Genomic DNA, 11481 nt, shown 5'->3' with positions numbered 1-11481 from the left:
CCCACAGAACCCGCAGAATTTTCCATGTGGAACTGAAATGTGGCGAAGGCAGTGAGAAACTGAGCCCCCAGAGATCCGGGAGCCTTTGCTTTGGTTTCTGAAGTCAAAGCTGTTGGCAGGTGTGGGTTGGGAGCTGCAAAATCTGTCCAACAGGGAAGGTGCACCCAGCATGGGGTGTCCTGCCCCGCAACGTGGGCGCATAGCTGGCACTCAGTGAGCACGCAGCTTCCGAGGCCGCCTATCAGAGCTCCCAGGCTGCCAGTCGTGCGGGCATGGGGTTCAGGAAGCCCTCTCTCCCCAAAGCTAAGTGATGGAGGCGGGTGTGTGAGACACACAGACAGACAGCACAGGGTTCGGGCCATTTCTGCTTTTAGAATACTGGTGCATTTTTTATTAAAGAAGAGAATAAAGCATTTGCAAATATATTTCTCTCATGTATACTTCAAAGGTGATGCTGGTGGGCTGCTACAGAACTGGGGAACAAACAGGCAGGAGCCCTTCCCCCACCCCCGCGCACCCCACCCCTCCCCCCTAGATGACCTACACGTGGAGGGCTGGGAGCTGCCCAGCTCCAGAGGACAAAGGGCTCCAAGGTGTGTGGCCAGAGGATGGCCGACAGCTCAGCACAGTGCGGCCCAGAGAGCAGGTGGCGCCTCGGGGGAGGTCGGGCGGGTGTCAGACCCCTGTGCCCCTAGAAACAAGTAAGGCATGAAGGTTCCCGCTGGGCTCCCAGCGGAGGCCGGCCACCGCCTTCACTGGGCTGTCTGGCTCCTCCGATTTCTTGGGTCTCAGGTTGGACGGCAGAGACGGGAAGCCCTGAAGAGGGGCTCAGGTCAAGCTGGGGACCTTGGTGTCTCTTAGTTGCAGCTGGACTTTCTAAAGCCCTAACCAAAGATGATTAACCTCTGACCCCTGGGTCCTCAAGGCCCCCACATGGGCAGGAGGCTAAGAGCAGGCTTTTTATGGGAAGGAGACCTGTTCTCCATCCGGGTCGCATTTCAAAACCGGTCAGTGTGGGGCGAGTCTTGGGTGAAGGGGTGCAGGGGTGGACACTGGGACCACTGGCTGTTGCACGTGCCCAGGACATTCTGGGGGAGCAGGTGTGACTGCTGTGGGGTCAGCTCTGGGGAGCATGGGAGTGAATGAGACACGTTATGGTCCCTGAGGTGGGGCAGGCAGAGGCCAAACTCAAGGAGTTGCAGGCGGGGTGCAGAGATGGGGGGCTCCCCACCGCCCAGACCCCTGCAAGGCTTAATGCCCAGAGGCATTTCCGGGGCTGGAACCCCAGGAGGCTGGCTCTGAGGGAAACGGTGCACCGCTCGTGTATGGCTGCGAGGGGTTCTGTCCCCTCCTCTGATTGGCTACAGATCTGCAGGGGGCTGAGGGTCTCCAGGGAGAAGGCCACCTCACTAGTGCTGGAGTGGGGCGGGGGCAGGCTGAGGCTCTCTGCTCTGCATGGCAGGGCCACCTCTGACCTGGGTAGGACCCTAGGGGTGGGACAGCTGGTGCTAAGGGAATGACAGTGTCACAGCTGGGGAGAAGCAGTGGGTGGTCAAGGAGACCCCAGGAACCGGCCACAGCGGGCTCTGGGGTCCCCCTTCAAGTGTTTCCAGTTGTGGCAAGGGGTCAGGGGGACCTTACATTGCAAATCTCTCAAAAAACCCCAAACTTTGGGGCAAAACAAAACAACAACTGGTCCAGATGGCTTAGAAGCCTGGCCACGAATCTAGGGTCAGAAAGCTGGGGGGCTGGGAACCCCCAGGGAAGGGGGGACGTTTGGCTTTGAAACTCAGAGCTGTGCCTTGGGCTGACACAGGACGGTGGAGGGCTCTGGGAGGCCAGGCATGGTGACATGCGGATCGCCCCCACACCTGCGGGCAGCAGCGGTGCCCCCCGCCCCGCGAGCTCTCTGGAGCGGCCTCCACGGGGATGTATTGCTGCCAAAGGCATCGGGCCCGGGCTCGAGGGGCCCACGGCCCGCCGCGGGAGGCTGCAGGCCGGCATAGGGTCACTTGCTGCTGTGGGTCTTGACCTTGGTGGCGTTGATGTCGGCCTTGGTCTTCTGGATCCTCAAGAAGATCTCCTTGAAGAGCGCCTTGTACTCGGGCTGGCTCTGCTCCAGCCGCTTGTCCACGGCCTCCACGTGCTGGCTCAGGCTCTTCTCGCCCGCCTTGGCCTCGCCCTGGCCCTCCTCGCCGCCCCCCAGGTCCCTCCACGAGCTGTCCCGGGAGATGGGCCGCGAGGTCTGCACGCCCGTGTGCCGCACGCCCGCGCGGTGCTGCCGGCACTTGCTCAGCAGCTCCTCGTACTTCTCGAGCAGCGCGTGGTACTGCTCGTCCACCTCGCGCAGGATGGACATGCCCCGCCTGCGCACGCTGTTGGCGTGCAGCGTGAGGTTGCCCGCGTGCCGGCCGGCGGGGTCTTTGGCCACGATGGCGTTGAGCGCCGTGTCGCTGCAGCTCTTGCGCACGGCGTGGCTGGGGGAGGGGCCCGGGGAGGAGACGCCGTCCTGGGCCCCGAACTCGTCCCCGCTGCCTGGCTGGGGGTCATCGGCCTCCGGGGCCTGGGTGAGGGGGGCCAGCAGGGCCTCGGCCAGGTGGTCCTCCCGGCCCAGCAGGTAGGTCTTGGCCTGTTTCATCTGCTGCAGCTCCAGCAGCTCGGCCTCCAGCTCCTGCACGCGGAGGCGGCAGCCCTGCATCTCGCTCAGCTGCTGCTCCAGCTCCGAGTACTCCTGCAGCACCGACGCGAACTCGCGCTCCGCCCGCTCCTTGCGCTGCCGCTCCTGGCTCACCTGGGAGCGCAGCACTCCCACCAGCGTCTGCAGGTTCTCATTCTCTTGCTCCAGGGGCCGGGGGCCCAGCTCCAGGGAGGAGCTGTGCAGGCGGAAGGCATCGTTGCACCTGGGAGAGAGAGCGGGGGCAGGGGGGCAGGCGGGCAGGGGCCTTGGTCATGGGCAAGGCCCGGGAGCCCAGCCCCGGACACTTCTATCTTTCTGGTCCACTGAGCTGCATATTCTGCTTGTCCCTCTAGATCCGCTCTGGCCCTTCTCCCTCTGACCTCAAGGGGCTGCTTCAGCCAGGTTACCTGGCTCTCCTGAGCTCAGCCATGGGAGGGATGGGCGGGCTGAGGGCAGGAGTGGGAGTGGCCGAAGTGGTGGGAATGTCTTCCCTAGGCTCCGTCCTGGTCAGTGCAGGCCAGGCAGCACCCTCCATGCCTTCCAGGTTCCAGGAACCTCCCTGCCCTGGCCCCTTTGGGCCTAGGCCCTAGCTACAGTGTCCGCTTCCTCCCCTGCTCCTATGCCTGGTCCACACCTCCTTAGCAGTCGCCCCTCAATTACTATGTGAGAGGCACTGTCATTTGCCAGGACCCTTACTGAAACGCCCTCTAAATACAGCGCATGTATTGCATTAACCAGTCATCTCCTTGAGGTTAAGGGGAACTGAGGTGTAATGGTTAACCCCTCCTGGCTTACTGACAGGTGACCTGGGAAGGACACCTAACCTGTGGGTTCAGTTTCCTCATCTGAGCAGCGAAGATGATAAAACACCTCCTGGTACTGTCATGACCATTAAGCTGCTTAGCAGGGTCCTGGGTTCATGGCCAGGGCTCAGTGAACGCCAGCTGCTGACTATTGTCAGCAACGGGACCAGTCTCGCCAATAGCCCGGACGATGCACCAGCTCTCCTTGCCCACCCTCTCCCTGCTCTCCTGTTGGCTGGCATCCTGGGCGCTCAGACACGAGTGCCGCCCTCACCTACCGGGGGCTGCTGGTGCACAGCTCCTTGAGGCAGGGGAAGGTGTGGATGGTGCGCCTGCGCTCCCGCTTCTCCCGGCGCACTCTCAGCTGCTCCAGGCCCCGAAGCTGCTCCACCTGGGCCTGCAGCTCCTCCACCTGGGCCTGCAGGCGCTCAACGGTCTCCGTCAGCCTGGGGGGGTGGGGGGAGACACGCAGGGGAGAACTTTAAGGGGAGGGGCCAGCCCTCCTCAGGCAAACTCACTACCATCCCAGGTCCCCAGCCCGGGCTCCTGGGAGAAGGAGCAGGCGTCACACCCCTGGGTCCCTATGCCCACAGCACTCCCAGTCCTCGCCGCCCCTCCTCCCCACGATCCCCCACCCGGCCCTCACCCGTGGATCTTCTGCTGCGCAGCCTTACTCTCCAGCACCAGCTTCTGGTTGGTCAGCTCCAGGTCTCGGGCTGTCAGGTCCAGCTGCTCGTACACCTTGGCGTGCTGCTCGTTCACGTGGCGCAGTGTGTCCAGCTGCTTGGTCAGGTACTGGGGGTCGGCAGGGGGTGGTGGGTGAGTGGCCTTTCAGGACAGGGTTCGGGAGAACGTCTCCGCCTGGGCTCTCCTCCCACTTCTAGGAACAGGTGTGCTTTGGGGGCGGAGACAGAGCACGAGGGCTGCCCGGGGGCTGCGCAGGGGGGGCCTCACCTCGATCTCCTGCACCTGCTCCTCGTTGGTGGCGTACATGTGCTGCAGCGACGCCTCCAGCTCCTTGTTCCTCTCCAGCAGCGTCTTCCCCAGCTCAGCGGCCAAGTGCAAGTCTGGAGGGAGGGGCGGAGGGTGGGAGAAGGGACGAGCAGTATGAGAAAGAAGCCAGAGGACCCCCATTCATGTTCTGAGCATTCATTCTGAGCTGGGCCTCGGGGACCCCAAGGCGACCAGGACACAGGGGCTGACTGGGGGAGCCCCACTTGGGAGGGGATGCAGGCCGGGAGCGAAGCCTTTGCACTGGCTGTTGCTTCTGCCTGGAATGTCCTCGCCCCACACCCCCCAGGGCTCATCCCTGTCTGCCTTCAAGTCTGTGCTTCAGTGTCACCTTCTCCAGGGGACTTTTCCCGACTATTGATTTTAAACGGCACCCTCCCCTTTCCCGCACTCCCTCCCCACTTAGCTTTTTCTCCTTAGCACAGATCACCACCTAACGCACCAAACAGCTTGCTCACTTACCTTGTTCGCCTCTCCTGACTATCAGCTCACAGGGCAGGGGTTTTGCCTGTTCCTTCTCTGATATCCCCAGGACCTAGATCCGTACCTGGCACCGAGCAGGTGCAAGTGGAGAGTGTGATGAGACCCAGGGGCAAAGTGACTTGGACGATAATAAGGGAGAGCTCGTCCGGGGCCAGCGGGCGGCTGGCAATGGGCAGCCTTGGAGTTGGGCTGGGAGGGGACTGGGAGCCCACTGATGGGCTGCCCGCTGTGGCGGGGCAGAGGGGCTCGCTGCGTTTTAGCGTTTGGTTGAGGCTTCAGAGCCCTTTGGCGTAACATCCTTATTCTATGGGTGACAGGCCAGACAGGGAAGAAGGACTTGCCCAGGTCCCCAGCTGGGTTGCAGCCACGTTGAAAGCAGAACTCAGGTCTCCCGGTCCCAGTCGGTAGCATGTGGTCCCAGTGGCGCGTGCACCTCTGAAACCTTTCCCTGGGAAACAAGCCGCCCTGCTCCCCCCACAGCGCTGATCCTTGTGTCTGCAGGACTGGAACCTCCCCTCCCCATCCCAGCCCGAGGTACATGAACACCTGTCAGAAGCTGGGGGGGACCTGGCCTGGTTTTAGGGGGCTGTGTGGTGGGGAAGGGGAGGAGCCTATTTGATCTGTTCTGCCAAAATGCCATCCAGGAAAGCTGGATCCTTGTCCCATGATGAGGCCCTCAGTCCCAGTGGTCGGCAAACTGCGGCTCGCGAGCCACATGCGGCTCTTTGGCCCTTGAGTGTGGCTCTTCCACAAAATACCATGTGCGGGCGCACACATACAGTGCAATTGAAGCTTCGTGGCCCATGAGCAGAAATCGGATTTTTGTGGAAGAGCCACACTCAAGGGGCCAAAGAGCCGCAGTTTGCCGACCACGGGTCTAGGCCAATGGTATAAATCCCAACCAGAGGCGTGAAGGCAGCTCTGACAGGGCCGAAGGGATTTGGTCCCGGGATCGAGCTGGGTACTTTCCAGACAGTGGTGGTTCTAGTCTAGGGCCTCTAGAGCAACGGTTCTCAACCTGTGGGTCGCGACCCCTTTGGCGGTCAAATGACCCTTTCACAGGGGTCGCCTAAGACCACCCTGCATATCAGATATTTACATTATGATTCATAACAGTAGCAACATTAGTTATGAAGTAGCAACGAAAATAATTTTATGGTTGGGTCACAACATGAGGAACTGTATTTAAAGGGCCAGAAGGTTGAGAACCACTGCTAAAGGATGGACGGCCTCTATACTCCCTCCTGGCAAGTTTAAGAAATACAGTGGGTGCCCTAGCCGGTTTGGCTCAGTGAATAGAACGCTGGCCTGCAGACTGGAGGGTCCTGGGTTCGATTCCGGTCAAGGGCATATGCCTGGGTTGTGGGCTCGATCCCCAGTAGGGGACGTGCAAGAGGCAGCCAATCAAAGATTCCCTCTTATCATTGATGCTTCTATCTCTTCCTCTCTGAAATTAATTAAGAAATACAGTGGGTTCAGCGGGCTACTCCCTTACACCCAACAAGCGGGGGGGGGGGGGGGGGGGACCCGGATTCCCTCTCGGAGAGCCCCAGAGAGCAGTGACTCCGAGTGGGCATTTGAGAGCAGAGCCGGGGCTTGCTTTCAGCAGCTGGGGGAGGACTGACCTCACCTCAGAGCCAGAGGGGACTCTGACCAGCCACCAGGCCTGGGCCAAAGTCCTAGCCGTCCACTAGGAACAAACCTGGAGTCTGTTCCCACACAGAGGTGAGATTTTAAGACAGGTTTAAAACAGGCAGCATGCAGCCCCCAGGCTGGACCTAGGCCAGGTGAGGGGGGTGGGGGCTGTGCCCAGATGTCACCCAGAGGAGGCCCTGGTTGAGGAATGCAAAGCCGCGATCCTGGAGCAAGGCTGCAATGACATCGGCTCAGCCTGGACAAACAAGGCGCTCTCCTAAACACCTTCCCCACCTTTAGACAAAATACTCGCTCAGACAAATCTCAGCGCAGCACCATTAGCCTTGAGCCATTCATTAACCTCCTACGATGATGCCAGGAAACACTAGCTGCCTGACAGGAACCCAGTGGGCGTGAGGACACTGTGGTAGGAAGGTATCAGCTGTAAGTTGGGCAAGTCTACAAAGCGAGAGGCTAGACCAGGGGTGGGCAAACTTTTTGACTCGAGGGCCACAATGGGTTCTTAAACTGGACCGGAGGGCCAGAACAAAAGCATGGATGGAGTGTTTGTGTGAACTAATATAAATTCAAAGTAAACGTCATTACATAAAAGGGTAGGGTATTTTCTTTTTTTAGTTTTATTCATTTCAAAAGGGCCGGATCCGGCCCGCGGGCCGTAGTTTGCCCACGGCTGGGCTAGACGTTAGGGCTGTGAAACTGCAGCCCTGCCCTGCTGAGTGCTCAGTGGGAAGTCGGGAGCCCAGCAAGACCACCCCCAGGGTCACACTCAGCAACCGGTCCTCCCTTGGGAACTGCCAGGCAGTCTGTAAAGAGGCCATTGCTGCTGATGTCGCCTGGTGTGGGGGGGACAGGCTCTGCGGGTGGCCTGTGTAGACCCCCTGCAGAGTCCCAGTGCCCAGAGGGGGTGAGGAATGGTCATGAACGACCCTCTCTGCTCATCCTCCCAGGTGAGCATCTGAAGTCACACTATAGACCAGGGACTGGCCCTGGAAGGCAGTGACTGTGACCTGGGCCCCTAGTGACTCAGGAATGGGGAAGAGGGAACAATAGGAGCTCTTGGGGGTGGGGAGAACCTCAGGGACTATCACAGGGAAACGGAATCATAATGCAAGCTCAGCTGGTCCCAGCTGCCAGGAGGGATCTTGAGAAAGGTCCAGAACAGCGGTTCTCAACCTGTGGGTTGCGACCATCAGAAAACACATATAGCATATCAGATATTTACATTATGATTCATAACAGTAGCAAAATTACAGTTATGAAGTAACAACGAATATAATTTTACGGTTGGGGGTCACCACAACATGAGGAACTGTATTAAAGGGTCGCGGCATTCGGAAGGTTGAGAACCGCTGGACTAGAAGGTGCAGGGCCAGGGACTGAGTGGAGCCAGTGCCGGGGAAGGGCAATAGCTAACGGAGGGCTCCAGGGCGGGAGGCCTGGGAGTGGGAGAAAGGGGGAGCTGGCTAAGCCAGAGGAAGGAGCAGCCAGCCACAACCGGACCACTGGACCAAGCCAGGAACGGTACAGAGTCGCCTGGCATTTCCCCGGCCTGGACCCCGGGTTTCTGGGTCTCTTGCAGCGGCTTCAGTGGTTTCCCCCAAATCAGCTGAGGTGCTGCCCAGGAGCAGCGCCCCGGAAGCCTGAGAGGTCATGGCCATGAGACGGGGGTATCTGAAAAGAAATGCTGAAATCCCACTGCGCTCACTGATTGGGGTCTGGTGGGGCCCCACAGACTCCAGAGCAGGAAAGGGACAGGGGACAGGCACAGGGAAGGAGAGACCAAGATAAAGGGGGGATAGGGGGGAGGCCATCTACCACCTGGCAGGGCTGCGGGTGTCCTGCTTACAGGCTCCAGGGCCTGAATGTCAGGAACTCTTGTGTCCACAGAATTGGGGTCCAGGCACCCGATCTCAGTGTCACACCAGAGCTCTCGCCGGAGGCTGAGTCTCAAGGTCAGGCGCCCAGGACATCAAATCTGTGACTCAGCAGCCCCGTCTCAGTGGAAAGAGGCACCCACAGGTCTGCGATGGGGAGGAGGAGAGCCAGTGCTTACTAATTCATGGCGTTTTCTATTTTTACACGTGCTGGCCGTGGGCAGGGGGCAGGGAGAGCGAGGACCTTGCTATTGGGAACAACAGCATCAAAGTCAGACAGGATCTTGGTGGCCAAGCTCTGGGAAGTGAGGCTAGGGCCTGCCCTAAGGTGGTGCTGCTCCAGAACCAGGCTGGCTGAGCAAACTACTTCCCGGACACTAAGGGGCACCTAGGGAGCAGCTGGCAGAGAACTGGGGAGCTGGGTGTAGAGAAGGGGGCACAACAGGCATCTGGTCCCCAATGGGGGCCGGCTTTTGGCAAACACTCATGCCACCCTCCAGCTCTCCATGCTGGCCCACGGGGGTAGTGCCCAGTACTTGTGCCTGGGACTTCCTCCAACCCCACCCCAGCACTCTAAGGCCCACTTCCAGTCATGCATGATCTTTCCACGTTGCTCCATGCCTTGTGCAGGCGTCCCCTCCACCTAGAATGCCTGCCCTCCTCCCTCGGCCCTGGGAGCACCTTGCACCCTCAGCTCAGAGGGGCCTTCAGGCGTCTGCCTGCCACAGCACCCCTGCGACTAGGCTACCAAGGTTGCTAGTTTGATCTCCTTTCTGCCTCCTCTGCTGGAATGTGGAGTCCCCCCAGGGCAGAGGGCACTCCCCAGGCTCAGCACTCATTGGTGTTTGGTCAAAAGGTCGGATGTCTTCTGAGACTGCCCCATTTCTGGTTTCCCTCCTGGTTCCAGGGCTCTGGGCACTACTGAGGCTAGGAGCGGGGGGCTGAGTGCTGCAGGCCAGCAAGGCCGGACCAGGGGGCCAGCTGGGACCACCCCCCACCCTGTCCCAGAGCAGGCACCCAGCCCAGTGGGAATCTGGGCACCTCTCCCTCTCTGGGAGCAACACATCTCCCACCCTAACTCGCTGGCTCCTTCCCCCCACATCTGGGCCGGGCATGGTGCCAGAGACTTCCGTAAAGGAGCAGGAAAGAAATGAGACAGCAGTAATATCAGCATCTGCCTCCCGGGAGGGGAGGCCATCTTCCAACCTTTCTTTTTGGGCCGCCTCTTCCATGAAGCCCTCTCATTGCATCCTGTCCCTACACTCAATGACAAGCCCACCTCCACCTGGTCCACTTAGTGGGCCAGGGCTGGGGCTATTCCAGTGCCCAGGATAGTGTCTGACCCGAAGTGGAGCCTGATAGGTGTCTGTGGGATGCAAAAGTAGTGGCCAGGGCTGGGAAGGGGTTGTCACAGCCAGTACTGGGCATCTCACTCCAGGCAGGGAAGCTGAGGGGAGACTCTGGGGCACAGCACAGCAGGGTGCAGCCCAGCACGCGCAGTCCCACACTAGTCCTCAGAGGCTCTGGTTACCCCCCATTCCTCAGCACAAGGACTGAGCCTCATCTACCAGCAAATCTGGCCACGGGAGGATGTGGGTCAGGGCCAGTAACCAAGGCTCCAGGATCTGGGTAGATGTCTCCCTGAGGGCAAGGCCAGGCCTTGGGGGCCGTGGGTGGAGCCCCAGAGCCGGGGTGTCAGCACACACTCCATCAGACTTGTGTCCACACCTGCCCACCCGGGGGCTGTGGTCACTTCTCCTGGACACCCCTCCAGCCCTGATCTCCAAGAATGAGGTGCTCTTGGCCGGGAGAGGGTGGATTTGACTCCAGTCTAGCAGGCCTTGGCCAGACCCTTCGGCCTACTCCTCCTTCCGGTCCTAACAGCCTGTCCCCTACTCTTAGTGATGTCACTTCGGCCACCTCATCACCAGCTTCTAACCCACTTCCAGTCGCCCTCGCAGCTCTCAGATGGAGGAGGGAGGTGGCTCCCTCTAATCTGGGCTCTTGTTCAGAATTGCCAAACCTGACCCCCAAACCATGAGCAGTTCGGGAGGGGGCGAGTTTTTTGGGGGGAGGACCAGGGGACTCCAAATCTTCACCTCTCCCCTGGCTGGATGCCCGCACTCCTATCGCCTCCCTGGGTTGAGGGGAAGGGAGTTGGGGAAACTTTCTGGGAGTCTTAGAACTCAGGAATTCTGGCAGGGAAGGGTGTCGCTGGATTTGGGATAAGATCATTCTCCCCCTCCCCCCACACACTCCACCCCTCCCAGCAAAACAACCAAGGAGCCACCTTCCTAGGCCTCCTAAGAATTCCAGCCAGTACTCAGGCCCCGGCCATATCAGGGGCCCTGGGCAGTGCCTGCCTCTAAGTTGGGGTGGGCGAGCTGGGTGAGGTATGCCCCCGTCCTTCGGGGGAGAGGAAGACTGTTCCCCCGACTTTTGCAGGTCTTCGCGGGCCCGGGCCGGTCTTCCAGGGCAGCGCGCCCCTTCTCTCCACGTCCCCATTCTCCGCACGCATCACCCATCGGAGTCCGGGCCGCGGGGTGCAGCTCAGCCCTCCCGGGGGTGACACCGCCCAACAATGGAGAAGCGGACAGAGGTCGCGGGGCGCACCTCGCTCTGCTGCCCCCTTCTCCGTGCTCACCCTGCTCCAGGTCCTGCTGGTCGTACCAGGGCTCCTCTTCCTCTGCGGAGAAGTCCTCCATCCCGGCGGCCCTCCGCATGGCCCTGCGGGGGCGGGCGGGCGCTGCGGCGGCGCGGCTCAGGGCCGCGGTGCGGGGCCCGGGACAATGCGGCGGAGGCGGGCCCGGGCTCCCGCGTCGCGGGCTCCGGCTGCAGCGCCCCCGCCCGCGCTGCGCCCCTTCGCCATCGGCCGCTGACCCGGCGCCCACAGCGGGCCGATGCGCCGCCGCGATCTGGCCCGGCCGGGGTCCTGCGGAGCCGGGAACTCCGAGCGGCGGCGGCACAAAGGGTAGAG

At 60.8% G+C, this 11481-nt stretch overlaps 1 protein-coding gene across 1 annotated transcript; it reads right to left on the bottom strand.

Moving 5' to 3' along the window:
• Nucleotides 1–364: 364 nt before the first annotated feature.
• CDR2L (cerebellar degeneration related protein 2 like) lies at nucleotides 365–11227 on the bottom strand (the record flags this gene model as incomplete). The annotated part of the gene is made up of 5 exons (XM_081109301.1): nucleotides 365–2900; nucleotides 3759–3926; nucleotides 4127–4275; nucleotides 4435–4547; nucleotides 11149–11227. 5 exons carry the CDS (start codon nucleotides 11225–11227, stop codon nucleotides 2009–2011), a joined length of 1401 nt encoding a protein of 466 aa, XP_080965427.1. The 3' UTR covers nucleotides 365–2008.
• Between the last annotated feature and the right edge of the window lie 254 nt (nucleotides 11228–11481).

Source organism: Myotis nattereri, assembly GCF_964212035.1.
Source record: "Myotis nattereri genome assembly, chromosome: 16".
NCBI lineage: Eukaryota > Metazoa > Chordata > Mammalia > Chiroptera > Vespertilionidae > Myotis > Myotis nattereri.
Note: the sequence above shows the minus strand (reverse complement) of the source record. Positions and strands in the feature narration are given on the sequence as shown.